At 43.0% G+C, this 19,535-nt stretch overlaps 1 protein-coding gene across 1 annotated transcript in view; it reads right to left on the bottom strand.

The window, feature by feature from the left end:
- The window catches only part of LOC311041926 (ATP-dependent translocase ABCB1-like), a gene marked incomplete at both ends in the record, with an annotated part of 49,887 nt that overhangs the window by 26,038 nt on the left and 4,314 nt on the right, over positions 1–19,535 (bottom strand). Inside the window, 9 exons of the mRNA XM_084052409.1 lie at positions 974–1,084; positions 4,328–4,441; positions 5,147–5,318; positions 8,146–8,270; positions 9,629–9,800; positions 10,826–11,017; positions 11,300–11,354; positions 12,939–13,104; positions 18,287–18,377. Coding sequence (XP_083908535.1) covers positions 974–1,084; positions 4,328–4,441; positions 5,147–5,318; positions 8,146–8,270; positions 9,629–9,800; positions 10,826–11,017; positions 11,300–11,354; positions 12,939–13,104; positions 18,287–18,377 — 1,198 coding nt within the window. The remainder of the gene's footprint in view (positions 1–973; positions 1,085–4,327; positions 4,442–5,146; positions 5,319–8,145; positions 8,271–9,628; positions 9,801–10,825; positions 11,018–11,299; positions 11,355–12,938; positions 13,105–18,286; positions 18,378–19,535) is intronic.

Genomic DNA, 19,535 nt, shown 5'->3' with positions numbered 1-19,535 from the left:
AACTATGACTTCTAAATGTCTAATCCTAAACCTAACCCCAACCTGAGTATGTTTCTAATCTCTAAAAGTCTTTTTCTCAACCATAAACCATTTCTCTTGTGAGCACCAGGAAAACGGTCCTCACAACTTCTAGTCCTGAAATTCAAGTCCCCAATTTTGTCGCCAATTTCTCCTCACACACATTAATTCCTCCTCACACACATGTCTGTGTTGTCACTGCCGTAGTAGCCATACTGACTCGCCTGCCAGTGAGGAGCCCCCACCGGGAGGATGTAGAGCCTTTGTACTACTCCTCCCGCCCAACACTGGCACCCCAGCCCGTAAAAGGAGTTCGTACAGTGACACTCATCACCCTCCCCGCCCGGCCCGGCTTGCCTCCCCCGAACACGGGCCAATTGTGTTCGTGCAGACCAGTGGTTCTCAACCTTTTCAGGTCGTGACCCCCCAAAAGAATCATATTTGAACTGGGGCATTACATTTAGTTTGCCTCGGTTCCACAGATACATATTGTTAAAATAGCTGATCTAAAAGCTCACAAAGCCTCGCATTGCGAGGCGTTGTGAGCTTGTAGATCAGCTATTTTCAAAATGCTTGCATCTTTCTTAGATTAATTGACAATTCGGCCAATGTTTGGTCTTATTATTTTCTTTCTCTCCTTTTTTTAGGTATCAAAAAGATCTTAAAAGTCATTAAATTGTCACTTTAATGTCATCTGGGGACCCCCCAAAAATCATGTGGCGACCCCCCTGGGAGTCCCGACCCACACGTTGAGAACCACTGGTGTAGCCGCGCGACAAAGCCGGATGCACCGCGAAGGATTCAAACCCACAAACTCTGCGGTGGTTTAGGCAGGCACTTTACCACCGTGCCACCCGAGCGCCCTAGCGTTGTTGTCTTTGTATGCCAACTAAAAGCCCATACTCGGGTTGGAACAACACCTTATTATTCTATGCTATTCTGGTGGTGCACCTACTTTGACATCAGGGCGAGAAGGGTAGTTGAAGTCCACGTTGTTGAACTCGATGTTTCCTTTGACGTAGTCTGGTTTGAAGCCAGCTTCGGAGTAGCTGTCGATGACAGGTTTCTGTGAGGATCAGAAATTATGACATGTGCTGTTACTGTACGTTCAGGCCAGTGCTGGGTGACTTAACCCATTATTGGGATAGTTAACCCCCCAAATGACTTTTTTTCGATTGATTAGTCACCCCATGGAGACTTGAATTCATGGATATTTTGTGGTTTTGTCACATTCCGAAGGAGACACAAAGAGTCTCCTTTGTATCTCCTACCGGAACCGCTGCCTACCGGTCCACTGGTCATCAAATTATTGGCTTAGGAATGTGACAAAAACAAAAACATATCCTTGAATTCAAGTCTCCATGGGGTGACTAATCCATAGGAAAAAAAATGCGTTAAAACCGGGCAGAAAACATTGGTTTGGAACAGTTGTTCTCAAAAATAGCAGATATACAAGCTCACAGATCACTGCAAGCCTGTACATCTGCTATTATTTCTGAAAAATCTGAAAAAAGTGTTTGATCAATTGTGAATCATTTTGAATCTTTTACCACAAATCTTCTCTTCTGGGGGGTTCCTGGAACAAACATTTTCAGATGAGGGGATTTTGCGACCAAATACATATCATTCTGGGGGTCCTTGGCACGAAATGTTTTGAGAACCACTGATTTAGAAAGCATTTTGTAGAATTGGCCTCAGGTTTTAATGGGTAAAAAAACATTTATATATGACATGCCTAAACACGGTCACACCATCTTTACTCCAAAACAAAGACGATTCAACATTTAACTCAAACTCTTTTCACAATGAGTGACCAGACCCCCCCCCCCCCCCCTCTCTCTCTCTCTCTCTCTCTCCTCGGACAATAAGAGGAAGAGAGCTGATAAGAACAGGTTTATTGTGAGAACATTCAGCAAAGGCTGATGGTTTATTTACACTGCTGTTTGGCTCCTGCTGCAGCTGGCACGCGCGCACACACACACACACACACACACACACACACACACACACACACACACACACACACACACACACACACACACACACACACACACACACACACACACACACACACACACACACACACACACACACACACACACACACACACACACACACACTCCTGTACGAAACCATGGTTCACTCACTTGCACAAGGACTACATGGATGTACATTACAGAGCTTTGACAGATACACCTGTTAACCACTTAAAATGTACATTTTCTTCCCTAATTCTTCCATAAATGTATGCCCTACTCTTAGTGCTGTAGCTGTAGCCTGGCATGGCCAGACTAATATCACGCCCAGGGCTATTTTTCTTTTAGCAGTGGCAGATTCGTCTGGTTTCCAGGCTGCTGTTGCTGCTCTTGTGCCTGGATGTACCTCTGGGATCAATAAAGCTCTCTCACACAAGCTGAAAAATTGCCGATCTTACAAGCCCACAACACGTCACGCTGCGACGCATGCGTGACACACACACACACACACACACACACACACACACACACACACACACACACACACACACACACACACACACACACACACACACACACACACACACACACACACACACACACACACACACACACACACACGTGTCACGCATGCAAACACACAGTCACGTGCTCTAGGTATGTTATGTATGCTCCCACTGTAGCTCTGTTTAGCATCAAGGTCATGCTCGACACGGACACAAATATAGATGTACACAGACCAGCATGTTCAGTCAGGAATGTGTCCAGGCACACGCGTCCAGGCACACTGTGTGGCTGCCGTGTGGCTCACCCGCACGCACACACAGACACACATACACTCACACACACACACACACACAGACACACACGCATGCACGCACGCACGGACGCACGCACGCACAGACTTGCTTTGTCTCTAATCGTGTTTATGAGAAAGGTCTGCTATAATGGTCCTTAGTGGTTCGACTGAGTTTGTGTATATTATGTGACCTGTGTGTGTGTGTGTGTGTGTGTGTGTGTGTGTGTGTGTGTGTGTGTGTGTGTGTGTGTGTGTGTGTGTGTGTGTGTGTGTGTTCTACAAGCCTGTAGGTCGGCTATGTGAGCTTGTAGATCGGCATTTTTTCAGCTTTAGGCTTACGGTAAAAAATGTCCTCACAACTATAGAAATACAAACATACGCGTGTTTGTGTGTGTACTATTTATGGCTGCTTGATGAAGGCTGCTGCATCCTGTATCTCTGCTTCTAAACTAATAAGAGTGGGGGTTTTCATGGCGATAAACTAACTGACACACGGGTCAATTCTCAGTAACTCTACTCGTCTGCACTAGTCTGTTCTCCGAAACGACCACGCTAATGTAAACACATCCCAGAATAACCACTGGAAAAACACATCTGTCTACTGTAAATCAGAAACCTTGTATCTCCAGATCCATGTGTACACTCTCAAGGTTACACACCCTTAAGGGGCTATTTGGAACCCCCTCGAGGAACCGTGAGGGCACCTGGACCACACTTTGAGACCCACTGGTGTAGCAGAGTGTTTCCAGTGGGCCAACATGCACAATATCAGCACCCTGACTCTGTTTGACCAAAATGGAACAGAGCCTTAATTAGCATCATTGGTAACACCTGTGAAGGAAGTACGGAAGAGGCCCAATTTCTTTCCAGTATGGCTGCTGCAATTGTCAATGCACATTGACACACCTAAACCTAACAACACCCCCAGTATTCATTTAGCTACTAACGTCTTTTGACATCACTTGACAACAAGGCAGACATGCCGACCGAAGCGGACTTGAGCCCCATGAGATGCCAAGATGATAATGTCGCTACTTTTCTGTATTTTACATGGCCAGGGGTCATGTAAGTTCTGGTTGGACTAGCGGCCATTTGGATACCAATACACAAAAATGAAACGGAATTCTTTCAGTCACTCTTGGCTTGAACTACTGCGTTCAATCCACCCAGCAGGTGAACTGACACAGCTGGGCGGTATCAAACAAGTGAGCTGTTATTGGTTCATTCAAACGGCAGGTGGTCCAATTAGGACAGTCCAACTCCTCATTAATTACTGTGATTTTTAACACAACCAGACAGCTAGAAAATTAATCTTCCAGCTGAATTATTATACTGCACACATGACTTCATAAAACTTCCCCAAAACAATAGACCAGTAACCACGTGAACCCTAGCGTCTGGACATGTCATAATAGGCGAACATTTGGCAAAAATAGGCAAACATTCGGCGGAAATAGTCAATCTACAAGCTCACAACGCATCGCTGTGAGCGTGTGTGCGTGCGTGTGCGTGTGTGTGTATCTCTATCTCTTACGTTGTCGATGATGTTGTAGACTTTGTGTGCCGCTCCTCTGGCGCTGGCAAAAGACTGGATGTTTGGGGATGTCTGGCCAATAGAAAACGCCCCTATCAGCACAGTGAAGAAGACCTGAACACACACACACACACACACACACACACACACACACACACACACACACACGCACACACGCACGCACGCACGCACGCACGCACGCACGCACGCACGCACGCACGCATGCACGCACACACACACGCAGTGTTTTGAGTACAGTTTGTCATCACATCAAGATCAAGGTAATATTTCTCCATCTCCATCCATTTGTAGCTTTACAGTCATGTTTTATTTGACCACTCATAACATGACCAACTGCATTAGATACAAATAGCTTCATTGTAGCTGGATAGATAAAGTAACATGTAGTGTAGATAGCTACTCATGTTGACAAAGACCTTTTAGCCCATTTTGGGTGGGAACCCCTTATCTATTTCGGCCATTTGCTCACAGTGTGACACATTGTGAGCTTGTAGATCTGCTATTTTCAAAAGATATTCATACATTTGAAAACTTGAAATGGGACATTCTGCACAATGACTACTTTTACTTTTGGTACTTACAGTATATTTTAATGCCAATACTTTTGTACTTTTACTCAAGTACATTTTGAATTCCGGACTTTTACTTCTATAGTATACTAGCCTATATTGCCGTATTGATACTTTAAAAAAGGGTACCGCACCAAGTACTGTGGTACAACGGGTTTGCGTCACCGAAGGGGCGTGCGTTCCGACGGGCATTGCACTAGCGTGACGGTAAAACATGGGGTCAACTCACGGTGAGTACGCTGCCGATGGTGTACTCTCCGCTCAGGATGAGGGTGCTGCCGTACCAGAAGGCCAGAGCGTACGACAGGTAGATCATCATGAAGGTGAAGCCCATGAGGATGTTGGACGAGACGGCTTTCTTTATGCCCATCCTCTTGGCGTCCTCCAAGTTCTTGTGGTACCTGCGACGTAACGCACACACACGCGCATGCAATGGTTAGGCATAATATCTATACATTCAAGGAGTCTCTGTCTGTCTGTCTGTCTGTCTGTCTGTCTGTCTGTCTGTCTGTCTGTCTGTCTGTCTGCATATCTCAAGAATCGTTTAGCTTAGCCGATCAACTTCATGCTCGGTGGGTGTATTGCTTAGAACTAGGGGTGTGCCGATATATTGTCCTGCGATATATCGCAATACGTTTTCGTGACGAAATGTATCGTTTTGGCATTAAAAAAAAAGGAAAAAAGTACTGTTTAAAAAAAAAAAAAATGCAATAATAATGCAAAAACAGAAGTTTTTGTTCGCATTTGCCCCCCCCATATCTTTTCATATTTAAAAAGTGCCATATATCGTATCGTATTGATATCGTGAGCCCAATATCGTGTATCGTATTGTGAAATTAGTCGGAACACCTTTATACTTAGGACCCAAGAGTCTGTGAAGTAGACTGGATGAACGGTTCTCGGGAACCCTGCAAGCACTCATAATATGGTTCTCAACACTGTAAGCATGCAGTCATAATATGGTTCTCAACACTGTAAGCATGCAGTCATAATATGGTTCTCAACACTGTAAGGATGCAGTCATAATATGGTTAAGCACTGTAAGCATGCAGTCATAATATGGTTCTAAGCACTGTAAGGATGCAGTCATAATATGGTTCTAAGCACTGTAAGCATGCAGTCATAATATGGTTCTCAACACTGTAAGCCCTGCAGTCATAATATGGTTCTCAACACTAGGGGTGTGCCGATATATCGTCCCGCGATATATCGCGATACGTTTTCACGACGATATGTATCGTTTTGGGGGAAAAAAATATCGTTTTTGAAAAAAAATTTTTTTTTTTTTTTTTTTTTTTACAATCATAATAATCAGGCATGCAAACGGCCCCGAAGTGAAAAGAGTGACAACATGTTTTTTTTTCGGGTCAGGTGTCATACTATTTGGATTCAAAACGGCTATTGTAGCTGAAAAGCTACAAGTTTGCATGTCTGAATAATGCAAAAACAGAATTATTTGTTTGCATTTTCTTTTTTTCTCCTCCATATATTTTCATAATAAAAAAAGTGCGTATCGTATCGAAATCGTATCGAAGTTGTGAGCCAAATATCGTATCGTATCGTTTCGTGAAATTAGTGTATCGGCACACCCCTACTCAACACTGTAAGCCCTGCAGTCATAATATGGTTCTCAACACTGTAAGCCCTGCAGTCATAATATGGTTCTCAACACTCAGGGTCGGCGCAGACCCAATTGCCGCTCGAGGCAAGCTTTCTCTGATGCGCCCCTACCCCGCGTGCGCGCAGTAATTCTTTTTGCCTTAATAAAATATCAACAGCTACATATAACAAAAGATAGCACACATTTCTCACCTTCTTTCCTAAAAACCGCAGGACTGATGGTGGTTTATTTGGTAGCATTTTGTAGTGGCTGACTGACTGACTGACTGGTTTTACTTGCATTAACTTGACTGTTCAACTATAAGGGAGAGCACCTCCGCTCTAGCTGCCAGTGTCGTCAGTTTAACATCCGCCCCGCCCCGACCCCCCCCCCCCCTCTCCCAGTTCCAAGCAGACAGACAGTCTGTATCACAAGGTTATTGTATTCACTCATGCAAACAGTGATGTGACTTGCAAACGGCAAAGAAGTGATAGAATACCGATCGCGCAAGTGTCATCATTCATTTACAGAATTATTTTTTTTGTCCGACACTTTTTGCCGCCTCTCCAGACTGCTTAAGGCAGTTGCCTATAGGTCGCCTGTATGGACGCACCGGCCCTGTCAACCCTGTAAGCACTGCAGTCATAATATGGTTCTAAGCACTGTAAGCATGCAGGCTCAACACTGAAAAGCAGCACTTCAAGAAAGAGTTCAGAGTTAAAAAAGTAATAATAATAATAATAATAATAATAATAATAATAATAATAATAATAATAATAATAATAATAATAAAACATTTAAAAATACATGCATGTCATGTTTTCTCAAATCTTATTTTGTGAAATGTAATTTCAAGTATGTAACATTTGTTTGAGTTACAAACGAACATTTGTAACTCAAATCTTTGCTTCTGGGGGATTCTACAAATGGCTTCTAAATCCTAACAGTTTTTTGAAAAAACGTATGTTGCTATAAGCAGTGGTTCTCAAACTTTTTCCATGTCAAGGACCCCCAAAATGATAAGTATTTGGCCTCGGACCCCCATCTCAAAATTATGTTGTTCCGGGGACCCCCAGAAGCAAAGATTTGAGTTAAAAATGTATATATATTCAATGATTTGCACACATTTTCACGATCTAAAACAAATAGCAGATCTACAAGCTCATATGAGCTTGTAGATCTGCTATTTTTTTCTTGTTGGACACAACTCTAAAAAGGAGAAGAGCAGGAAGGAGCATTTGACCCCACAGGTCAAATGAACCCTTTAGACACACCACTGCAGACTACACACACACACACACACACACACACACACACACACACACACACACACACACACACACACACACACCACCACACACACACACACACACACACACACACACACACACACACACACACACACACACACACACACACACACACACTGGACAACAGGACAAGATATGGGACAGGTGCAAACGGCAAATGACGTTAAAACTTGCAGCTGTGACAGTTGGCAACTGGGAAAGATCTGCTTCCGACCAAATGGCCTGCGACCAACCATGTTTCTCTCTCTATCTCTGTCTCTCTAGGAGCTCACACACACACACACACAAGCAAACAACAACATAGCCGCGTGCACGAACCTCTCGATCTCGCGGTCCTGGCCGCTGAAAGCGAACACCGTCCTGACGGCAGAGAGAACCTCTTCAGCCACGGCTCCGGCCTTGGCGTACGCGCCCTGCTCTTTAGTCGTGAAGGATGTCAATATCTACACACACACACACACACACACACACACACACACACACACACACACACACACACACACACACACACACACACACACACACACACACACACACACACACACACACACACAATTAACCCCCAATACTTTTTGTTAATAATACATTATTAATATAGTTTAGTGCAGCTTTATGTAGCATAGTGAATTTAGAAAGATACATGTACGTAGATGTCCTATTTCCACTATTTTAGCAATTGAAACTTTTTGAGAAAAAAAAACATTCCGTCTAAGCAGCAGTGTTGATTTTGACAGCACATTTTGATTTAGTTTAGTCTTTTGAATACAATTTCATTTTGTTTTAGTCATGTTTTTATCATTTGAAAAGTTGTAGTTTTAGTCTAGTTTTAGTCGACTATACGATTTTAGTCAACTAAATGTACAATACAGTTGATTTTGTCGACAAAAAAATATTCTGGCGCTGCCTTGATGGCATCGTAATGGCTGATTTTACACTTGGTTGCATGCTGAAAATAGCTGATCTACAAGCTCGTAACGACACGTTGCGACGAACATTTTTCATCATAGTTTTAGTCGACAGAAATTAACGCCACTACACAGACATGCCTACAATAGGCATGTCTGGTGTTACCAATGATACTAATGAAGGCTCTGTTCCATTCTGGTCAAACAGAGTCAGGGTGCTGATAGTGTGTGCATGTTGGCTCACTGGAAACACTCTGTCTCTGCTACACCAGTGGGTCTAAAGTTGGGGTCCAGGGACCCTCTCATGGGCTTCCAAATGGCCCCTTATGGGTGTGTAACTCTGAGAGTGTACAAATGGTTCCATTTGTACACTCTCAGAGTTATGGGGGTCGTGGAAACCACTGTGCTACACTAAATGGAACAGAGCCTTCATTAGTATCATTGGTAACACCTGTAAAGGAAGTGATAATAGCGCTGCTGTGCATAGCGCCTATAGCAAGCCCCCAGAACCCAGTGGTTGCATTGAAGCGAAATGGACATGCTGGCCATTCGTAGGTACTGCAGCTTAAACGGACGGGGCCACTGCAAATGTACGAGCGAAAACGGTTTCGACCAATGGGCTTGACTCACGAGCTTGCGCACAAGCTTGCGCACGGGGCCGCGCACCTCTGTGACGTAAAACGCGTCACTTCTGTGACGCAGAACGTATCACAGTGGCCCCAAATAGGCTACGCCCATCACACTTTACAACCCGGAAGAAGGGGTGAATTCGCTTCATGCGCTGGGTGAGCAACTCAATGCAAGTGGATGGGAGGCGATATCCGGTGCCCTCTCTATTATTTTTAACTCTATGGCCTATAGAGACACCAGGTTGAACGCTGTTGAGTGGAGCTCACCTTGCTGAACAGAGCGGCAGATATTCCCAGCACAGGGCTGACGGCGAGGATGACGAGGGTCAGCTTCCATCCTTTGATGAAGCCGATGATAAAGGATGTGATGAAGGTGGTGAAGGACTGGATGAGCATGCCCACCTTGTCCCCAATTCCCTCCTGGATCTTATAGATGTCACTGTAAAACAGGAACACACAGACCAGGGGGCTCATATAGATAACATTTCTATACGATTAATACGCTTGAATTCTACGGAATGTTTATTTCCCCCTTTCCCCTCTAAATTTAAAGTAACCAAGTACTTTTTAGCCTTTTTTTTTCTCCCAATAGGCTCTATGCACGGAAGCCATATTGGAAATAAATTGGGCCTCTTCCTTACTTCCTTCACAGGTGTTACCAGCAGTGGTGGAAAAAGTACTCACATGTTTTACTTAAGTAAAAGTATTATTACTGCAAAGTAGAAATACTCTGTTACAAGTAAAAGTCCGGAATTCAAAATTGACTTGCGTAAAAGTACAAAAATACTGGTATCAAAATATACTTAAAGTACAAAAGTAGAAAGTACTCATTATGCAGAATGTCCCCATTTCACACGTTTTCAAATGAATAAAACGTATATAGTGCTGAAGTGGTTAATGTATGTTTTGTAATAATCAAATTCTTCAAAGTAACTAGTAACTAAAGTTTTCAAATAATTGTAGTGGAGTAAAAGTATTGAAAATTGGAAATACTCCAGTAAAGTAAAGAATACCTCAAAATTGTACTTAAGTACAGTACTTAAGTAAATGTACTTAATTACTTTCCACCACTGGTTAACAGTGATTCCATTTATTGTAGCACAGTGGTTCTTTTAATTTCAAGGACCCATCATAGCTATGAGAGTGTACATTTGGTTCCATTTGGACACTCTCAGGGTTACACACCCCTAAGGGGCCATTTGGAACCCCCTCAAGGACCCATGAGGGTCCCTGGACCACACTTTGAAACCCACTGGTGTAGCAGAGTGTTTCCAGTGAGCCAACATGACACAATATCAGCACCCTGACTCTGTTTGACCAGAATGGAACAGAGCCTTCATTAGCATCATTAGTAACACCTGTGAAGGAAGCAGGAAGAGGCCCAATTTCTCTCCGAAATGGTTGCCGTGCACAGAGCCTATATTGGAATTGAAATTGACTCGTGTCGTGTGTCGTGTCACTGACTCTGTGAGGCGCGTGTTCAGCTCGTGCGTCTCGTTGACGTCGAACCAGCTGATGTCCTGCTGCATGATGCGATGGAAGAAGAGCACCCGGAGGCGCTTGACCTGCCGCCCCGCCGCCAGCGTCCAGAAGGCCACCTGCATGTAGGCGGCGATCAGCACCCCGGCTCCCATGATGGAGTAGTAGATGGCGTAGCTGGGAGACACATGCGCAAATACACGCACGCGCGCACACGCACACACACACACACACACACACACACACACACACACACACACACACACACACACACACACACACACACACACACACACACACACACACACATACCCATTATGCTTCCATAAGTAACAGTTTTATTTGTGTGTATACCTGTATGGTCTGCTCACAGACACACAGACTGGGGGTGAAAACATGCTCATCAGAGATGCTGATGTACTGTATGTGTTGTATGTGGATCCATTAGGACAGTCTTACCCGGTCATGTTGTCGTTAAGGCTGTCAGTCTGATTAGACACAGGAAAGGTCATGTCTGAAGAAGAAGAGAGGGTAAGATTGATGGTATAAGAGAGAGAGAGAGAGAGAGAGAGAGAGAGAGAGAGAGAGAGAGAGAGAGAGAGAGAGAGAGAGAGAGGGGGCTTAAAGGGACATTTCACCAGTGCACAGATCAAAGCAAATTTGTGAACGATGCGGAGGAAAAACTACAATTGCATTAACACATCGGGTGCCAGAGGTTTATCAAAAATATTATACGTTCAGTGCCTGCATTTCTTCCATCCACTTACGTTGATACGTTTCGTGCTGTAGAAGCCCCAACGCGGAAGTGCATGTAAACAGAGCGTGCGTGTGAGACGGCGGAGGGTCCCGACTAACGCCCGGAACAATAATATTTCTAACGCGATCCTCCATTGCAGAGTGATCGGCGATCAAAAACGTCTCACTTCCACCACGTTAAAAAGAAATGGAGATATTAAGCTTTTAGTCAAGGAGTTAACATTGGAGCGGCCGACCGGAAGGATTTTTGACATGGATCCACACCCGGCCTCTCCTTCTCAGAGACTCCTTGGATGATCCCAAAGTTTCGTTAGAGCGCCCCACGTGGGCCCCACGTATAAAAATAAAATTGGGTCAAAAACAGTCCGGACCGTTTTCGGCACTCAATGTGTTAAGGGTGACCCTTTTCATGTGTTTGGTCTTATGTTATTGGTTAAAGGCACACCCTGTGATCCAAGTAGAAGCTCTGCCACCAAAAAGTACAATAAGTCTCCACTCCCCACCAACAGCCATGGAGGGCGGGGTCAGGCTTCCAGGACACAGATGTGTTCTGTGGCAATGGGATGCCATGTTAAAGGGTTAGTTCACCCCCAAAATGACTTATTTTCTATCGATTACACACCCCATGGAGACTTGAATTCATGGAATTCTTTTTAGTTTTTGTTGTATTCCTAGGCCAATACCGGTAATTTGATGACTGGCGGCGGCTCCGGTAGGAGACTCAAAGTGTCAACTTTGAGTCTCCTACCGGAGACATTAGTATCTTTCCGCCGGTCATCAAATTATTGACTTAGGAATGCGACAAAAAAAATGTAATCTCCTTAAATTCAAGGCTTTATGGGGTGTGTAATTGATAGAAAATACGATTTTTGGGGGTGAACTATCCTTTTAATATTGGAAATATTACCAATGATACTAATGAAGGCTCTGTTCCATTTAGTATATCACAGTGGTTCTCAAACGTTTTTATTTTCAAGGACCCCCCACCCGTAAGGGTCCATTTGGTTCCATTTGTACACTCTCAGAGTTGCACACCAGACCCACTGGTGTAGCAGAGTGTTTCCAGTGAGCCAACATGCACAACATCAGCACCCTAACACCGTTTGACCGGAATGGAACAGAGCCTTAATTAGCATCATTGGTAACACCTGTGAAGGAATAAGAAGAGGCCCAATTTCTCTCCAAAATGGCTGCTGTGCATAGAGCCTATATTGGAATTGGAATTGAAAGGGGGTCAGGGGGACCTCCCGAACCGAACCGACTTTGTTTGTTCTCATGTAGTATGCAGCTATACCATAACCACTTTATGCTTAAAAGTCCGGTTAGGTGTGTGGGAACTCACTGGGGAAGCTGGCGTTTGGGGGTGGCCTGCTCAGGGAGTCGTCTACGAAACTGTCCGTCATGTCTCCGAACACGATGCACATGAGAGGGAGGACCGTTCCGTGAGCCATCGCCATCACCGTGCCCAGTAGGATCAGCGCCACGTCCCAGCCATCAGCAAACCTGAACTACTCAGAGAGAGAGAGAGAGAGAGAGAGAGAGAGAGAGAGACAGGCAAACAGACAGACAGAGAGATAGAGAGAGATGGGTCAGTTTTAATCCCTTTAGAGATTAAAATCTACTATTTCGTTTCGGCAATCTACGATTTCCAAAGTGAGATCTTTGTCCAGTATCAATAAGTCCCGTTATGGCATTCTTCTCACAGAGCATTCTGTTTGTTTGTCCACGAATAATGTTAATACAATATAACTACATCTGTATGGTAGAGTATTTCAATATAACTTTTACATTATAAAAGTACATTGCAGTAGATGGTCTCCCTAACCTTCCATTGGGACATTTAGATCTAGGGTAGCACGGGTCTTTCCGGAACAGAAGACCCGAACCGAGCCGGGTCCAACATATTGACTTGTCCCTCGGGCACGGGTCGGATCGGTTTCAATTGCTACGGGTCTCAGTCGGTCCATCTGATATGGAAGGACCCGTATGGACCTGTGAGGACCCGACGACACCTTTTTTTTTTAAATTATTATTATAATTCGTATCCCACAATTTTGTAACCCATTTTTCACCCAGTTTGATTGATTGAATATTGTATCAGGCAAAACAAATGTAAAACAGCACAGTTACATTTAAAATACTTTGTCTAACAGGTCCGTTCATGAAAGTCCTTGCGGTCTTGTTTCCAACGAGGGCCTTGGTATTCAATTTATAGACATATATAGTGGCACCACAGTTCGAATATCAATACAAAAAAAAAACAGAAAAAGATAACACTATGTACAACAAAAAAAACAAAAGGGGGAAAAAACTATACTGTATGTACAAGAACAGGGGAACGTCTGTCTAACGGGAAAATGGTACTACCTCCTCTTTTGGCCTCCTGAAAGGTGAGTTTTTAAGGCTCTTTTAAATGAGCCCAGCGAACTGCATTTTTTGAGGGATGGGGTTAAACTATTCCAATCCTGGGTGGCAGTGCTGTAGTGCTGTAGAAGGAGAATTTGCCCATGTTTGTTTTGTGTGCCAATGCCTAAGGCTAGTCTCTTCAACGCACACGTTCATGATTTTTCAAAAATAGCAGATCTTGTATATCTGCTATTTTTGAATAGCCAAAGTGTAAAATAATGCTTTTTTTTTAGCTCAACAGTTAACACAACGGTTGTCATGATCGCGGCCCCTGTTGTCCCTGATGCGACTGGTTGCCACGCGTCCCTGTTTCTCTACCTAGAGCTCCTGTTTCCGTTCCCCCCGCCCCCCCCCCCCCCCCCCCCCCCTTCTCCCGCAGGAGAAGGTGTACAGAATGTGTTTACGTTTGTGCGTTTTTATTTATTAGAATATTTAAAAAAAGGGAGAGGCAGGGCTTTAAACCATCCGGTTTGATCGCAGTGTGAGTTCGTCCAACAGAGCACACACAGTGAAATGTTGAGTGTTCATTCTGAGCGTGCTCTGAGAGCGCACAAAATGGTACCAAACGGACCTGTACGGATGGTAAGGGTCCGTATGGTACCATTTTGTGCGCTCTCAGAGTTACTGTAAATGAACACTGAGGGTTTTAGTGTGTCAGGGCTCCGCACAGACCCAGACAGCTATTGTCTTCTCCCAGCAGGACATTGGAGGAACCCACCCAAACATCAGTAGACCCCCCCCCCCTTACTGTTTCAACTCCCACTTCCAATCCAACTTCCTGTTTCCCTATAAACACGCACATGCGCACACGAACGCACACGAACGCACACGCACACGCACACACACACACACACACACACACACACACACACACACACACACACACACACACACGTACGTACACACGTGCGCACACACACACGCGTGCGCACACACGCTCCTCTGCACAGCAGACATACAGTACCCCATACCTTCTGTGGTCAGTTGTTTTAGACAATAGGCTCTATGCACAGCAGCCATATTGGAAAGAAATTGGGCCTCTACTTACTTCCTTCACAGGTGTTACCAATAATACTAATGAAGGCTCTGTTCCATTCTGGTCAGGGTGCTGATATTGTGCATGTTGGCTCACTAGAAACACTCCATTTTGGTTCCCAAATGGCCCCTTATGGTGGGTGTGTAACTCTGAGAGTGTACAAATGGAACCAAATGGACCCGTAAGAGTCCATTTGGTTCCATTTGTACACTCTCAGAGTTATGGGGGCCTTTTAAAATAAGACAACCACTATGCCACACTAAATGGAACAGAGCCTTGATTAGTATTATTGGTGACACCTGTGAAGGAAGGAAGGAAGGGGCCCAATTCATTCCCAATATGCTGTGCATAGAGCCTATTTCCCTGAATTTCTGAAAGTGAATTACTGCCTTCCCCCAAGTGGGATCAAGGTCTATCTTGTTTTGTGTACTCATTGGTGATAGATTGTGCATTCATACTTAATATTTATGGATATAATATACAGTACATTATTTTAACTCAGTCTAATAACCAGTGCAGGTTTTTACTGTCAGACTCTCTATAATATGTTATCTTTAGTTTATCTTATTCTTATCTCTCTACTCGTACCTGTACGAATCGTTTCACTGTTACTGCTGTTGCTGCTACAACACCTGATATGTCCTGAGCCGGAGATCAATAATGGTTTATCTTATGGTCATATCAATATGTCATCTATGTGTCTCATCACGGCCTGCAGTACACTGAACTCATTCTGGTGGAAACAAGGCCTCTGAGGTGTTAAAAGTGATATTTCATTTGTGTTAGAATAAGTGTTAAAGGCATAGTTCACCCAAAAACTAACTTGTTTTCCTATCGATTAGTCACCCCATGGAGACTTGAATTCATGGATTTTTTATGTTTTTGTCGCATTCCAAAGCCAATAATTTGATGACCAGCGGACCGGTAGGAGACACAAAGGAGACTCTTTGTGTCTCCTACCGGAACCGCTGCCGGTCATCAAATTATTAGCTTAGGAATGCGACAAAAACCAAAAATTCAAGTCTCCATGGGGTGACTAATCGATACGAAGCAAAGTAATTTTGGAGGTGAACTATATCCCTTTAAATAGCTCTATATTCTGATAGCAAGCATTGTTATATAGAGTGTTTGTTCAGTAACGGGGGTCTCCCCGTCTCTCCAGCTCTTTGGTAATGCATTTTCAGGTCGGGATACTAGTTTTAAACAACCAGGAGAGAGAACTCACACAGGACACAGGATAAACAAGTGAAAATGGAAGTGATGACACAAAGAAATGAGCAGAGGAACTGGAACACTATAAGCTGATGAATGGGTACTCTCTCCTGATTGGATGAAATTAGCGACCCAACTGGGTTAGTTTATTAAAGAGCTGGAGAGATGAGGAGACCCCTGTTACTGAACAGACACTAGTAGAGCTGGGCTATTAACCAAACATATATATAAACCGATATTTAGAACCGAATAATCGAGAAGCAAGGTTTTTTTATATAGTATTTTTTTCTTCTTCTGATATATCAACAAAATGACATTTTTAACTGTCCGTACACCAACTAAATCGAAAATGTTGGTGTACAAAAAATAGTGAAAATAGCCGGACTACAAGCTTAAATAATCGTTCATTAATCGGAATCAAGGCAAAAGTTTAGAATAATCAAGATATTTAATTTAATTCATATTGCCTTGCCCCGCTCTATAGCAATGATTATTATAAGAATAAAGAGCTTCAACATTAAAGGGATATTTCACTTTCAAAAAAACGTTTGGTCATTTTATCGTCTACTCAGGCTTTTGTGAGCCCCCAGACCGTTTTTAAGTTGCTTGATTCAGTATTTAGATATTTGATATTCATTTTATCAGACACGTCCCCTTCCTATACAAACCCATTATAACTTCAAACTCCATTTTTAACATGTTAGATTCATCAAAAACACCCGTCCTTGGTTCTGCTGACTCACCCTGCCCTCCTAATACGTGAGGGGGGCGTGTTTTTTCGATAACTTTTTTCATTTATTTTTAATATTTTTTTTAGAAAATGAAAAAAATTAAATACATTAAAAAAGTGTAATAAAATAAATGAAAAAAGAAATCGAAAAAACATGGCCCCCTCACGTATTAGGAGGGCAGGGTAAGTCAGCAGAACCAAGGACGGGTGTTTTTGATGAATCTAACAGGTTAAAAATGGAGTTTGAAGTTATAATGGGTTTGTATAGGAAGGGGGCGTGTCTGATAAAATGATTATCAAATATCTAAATACTAAATCAAGCAACTTAAAAACGGTCTGGGGGCTCACAAAAGCCTGAGTAGACGATAAAATGACCAAAAGTTTTTTTGAAAGTGAAATACCCCTTTAACTTACAGTCTACACTATCTTTAATTATTCAACACTAATTGGTTGGTTGTAACCAATTGTGATGACAATCTAGGACAGAGTGTCACCTCTGTAAACATACACAGCAAAATCCTCATTGTTCATTTGTTCAAGTATCCATTTGTAACGCTGAGAGTGTACGAATGGAACCAAATGGACCCGGCACTCTCAGAGTCCATACATAAGAAAATGGCTTGCACACTGAAAAATGAACATTGAGCCTCTTTGGATGTAAAAATGTAGTTTTTTTTACGTACAAAAGTGCAAAAATAAGTGGACGTTTCGGTCAGACCATCGTCAACTTATTTCACCATGTCACTTTTTGCACTTCTGTAAGTAAAAGACTATATTTTTTTGCATCCAAAGAGCCTCAATGATCATTTTTCATTATGCTAGCCTTTTTCTTGTTTATGGACTTTCATGCGGGCCTCTCGCCCTAGTAAGCCTTGAGTTCAGAGTGCAAACCTCTCTACCCTTTTTTACACTCTCAATAGCAGGGGTCTTCGACGTTTTCAGGCCAAGGACCCCCTAGCCGAGAGAGAGATGAAGCAGGGACCCCCTCTATATTGTATAAAATTGCGCTTCAGATCAAACTTTTTTTTTTAAACTTGGTCTGCACATTTTTTCCCTCTACACCACACCTCCTTGCCAAAAATAGCCGATCTACGCGTTGTGAGCTTGTAGATGGGCTATTTTTGGCTAAAGTTCTTCCAGAAAAGGGATGCTAGGGTTCAAGAAAAAATCCTATCACACTAAGATTTGGAAGCCCCCCTGTAGTAACTCTGAGGACCCCCTAGGGGGCCCGGACCCCTGCTCAAGAGTAAAAAAGACCACTGATGCTTGGAAAAGTGTGCCGATCATAATAAACAAGAGGTCTTACCAGAGCGATGGCACCAACCATAGGTAACTGTTCCTCCTTCTCTTTCTTCTTCTTCTTTCCTTTCTTTTCACCATCGCTGAATTTCATTTCACTGCAGGAGGGAAAAGAAATATTGACCGATGAAATGAGAGGAGATCAGATCACTCCAAACGTCAACAGGGGGAGAGAGAAGTAAAGCCAGTGTTCATTTGGTCGACTAAAACTGTTTATGGGTCATTGAGGAGCATATTATGAATTATACATTTCTAATCAATGGAACAATTATTTCAGATTTCTCCTTTGGAGTTACGGTACATCATGGCAAGGTATTACACAAAAAAAAGAATAGAGTCTGCACACTGGTGAAGTTGCCAAAAGCTCCGCTTGTTATTGTATTGCTTGTCAACTTTCGGCATATATATAGATAGATAGATAGATAGATAGATAGAAAGATAGATAGATAGATAGATAGATAGATAGATAGATAGATAGATAGATAGATAGATAGATAGATAGATAGATAGATAGAACTACACAACCCAAACTCTACCAAAGTTGTCTTGCCCTTTAAGACCAAACATCTACCAAAGTGGTCTTGCCCTTTAAGTCTGGCTACCATTGTTACAGTCACCATTACCTTATGGAACAATATTTTGTCATTCCAGCTGTTTTGAGGCATAGAGATATTAGGCCTACCTGAGAAACATCCTTAGATTCCGCATGCGTATGAAGTGGGTAAGAACATGGTATCAGAATACATTTACTGTTATTAAGCAGCCATTTTGTTTGTATTAACACAGTATTAATAGATCAGGAAAAACAACAACTTTATAATATACTATTCAACAAGCCCTATAGGAGCCTATAAAATCCTGCTAATTCACAATACAGCATATCTTGACATATCTTTCTGGTTGTTTTGGGTGTTGGGCTCCTACCTGTACACAATCTGTGCAAATGTGATGTAAATCGAAACAGTAGCTGGACAATGGAGCAGGATTAACTTGGAACTACCCTTTTCAGGGAAGGTAGGGGCATTTTTATTTACAAATGTGGTGAATCACTTTATGGATACATTTCAGGACTTTTGAGGTCAATGTAAAACTTCTGACCATCTATTTCATGAAGAGGACATTTCCGCCTATAATAAGGCCCTATATAAAAGGCTTCTGATTCACAATAGAACCAAATATTGGCATTCTGATTGCTTTGGGATGCAGGGACACTACCTGTAGACCATCTGTGCAGGTATGATGTAAAAACAACAAGC

Source organism: Gymnoscopelus microlampas, assembly GCF_963454915.1.
Source record: "Gymnoscopelus microlampas genome assembly, chromosome: 3".
NCBI classification, from domain to species: Eukaryota; Metazoa; Chordata; class Actinopteri; order Myctophiformes; family Myctophidae; genus Gymnoscopelus; species Gymnoscopelus microlampas.
The sequence above is the reverse complement of the archived record's forward strand: the minus strand, read 5'-3'. Positions and strand labels throughout refer to the sequence as shown.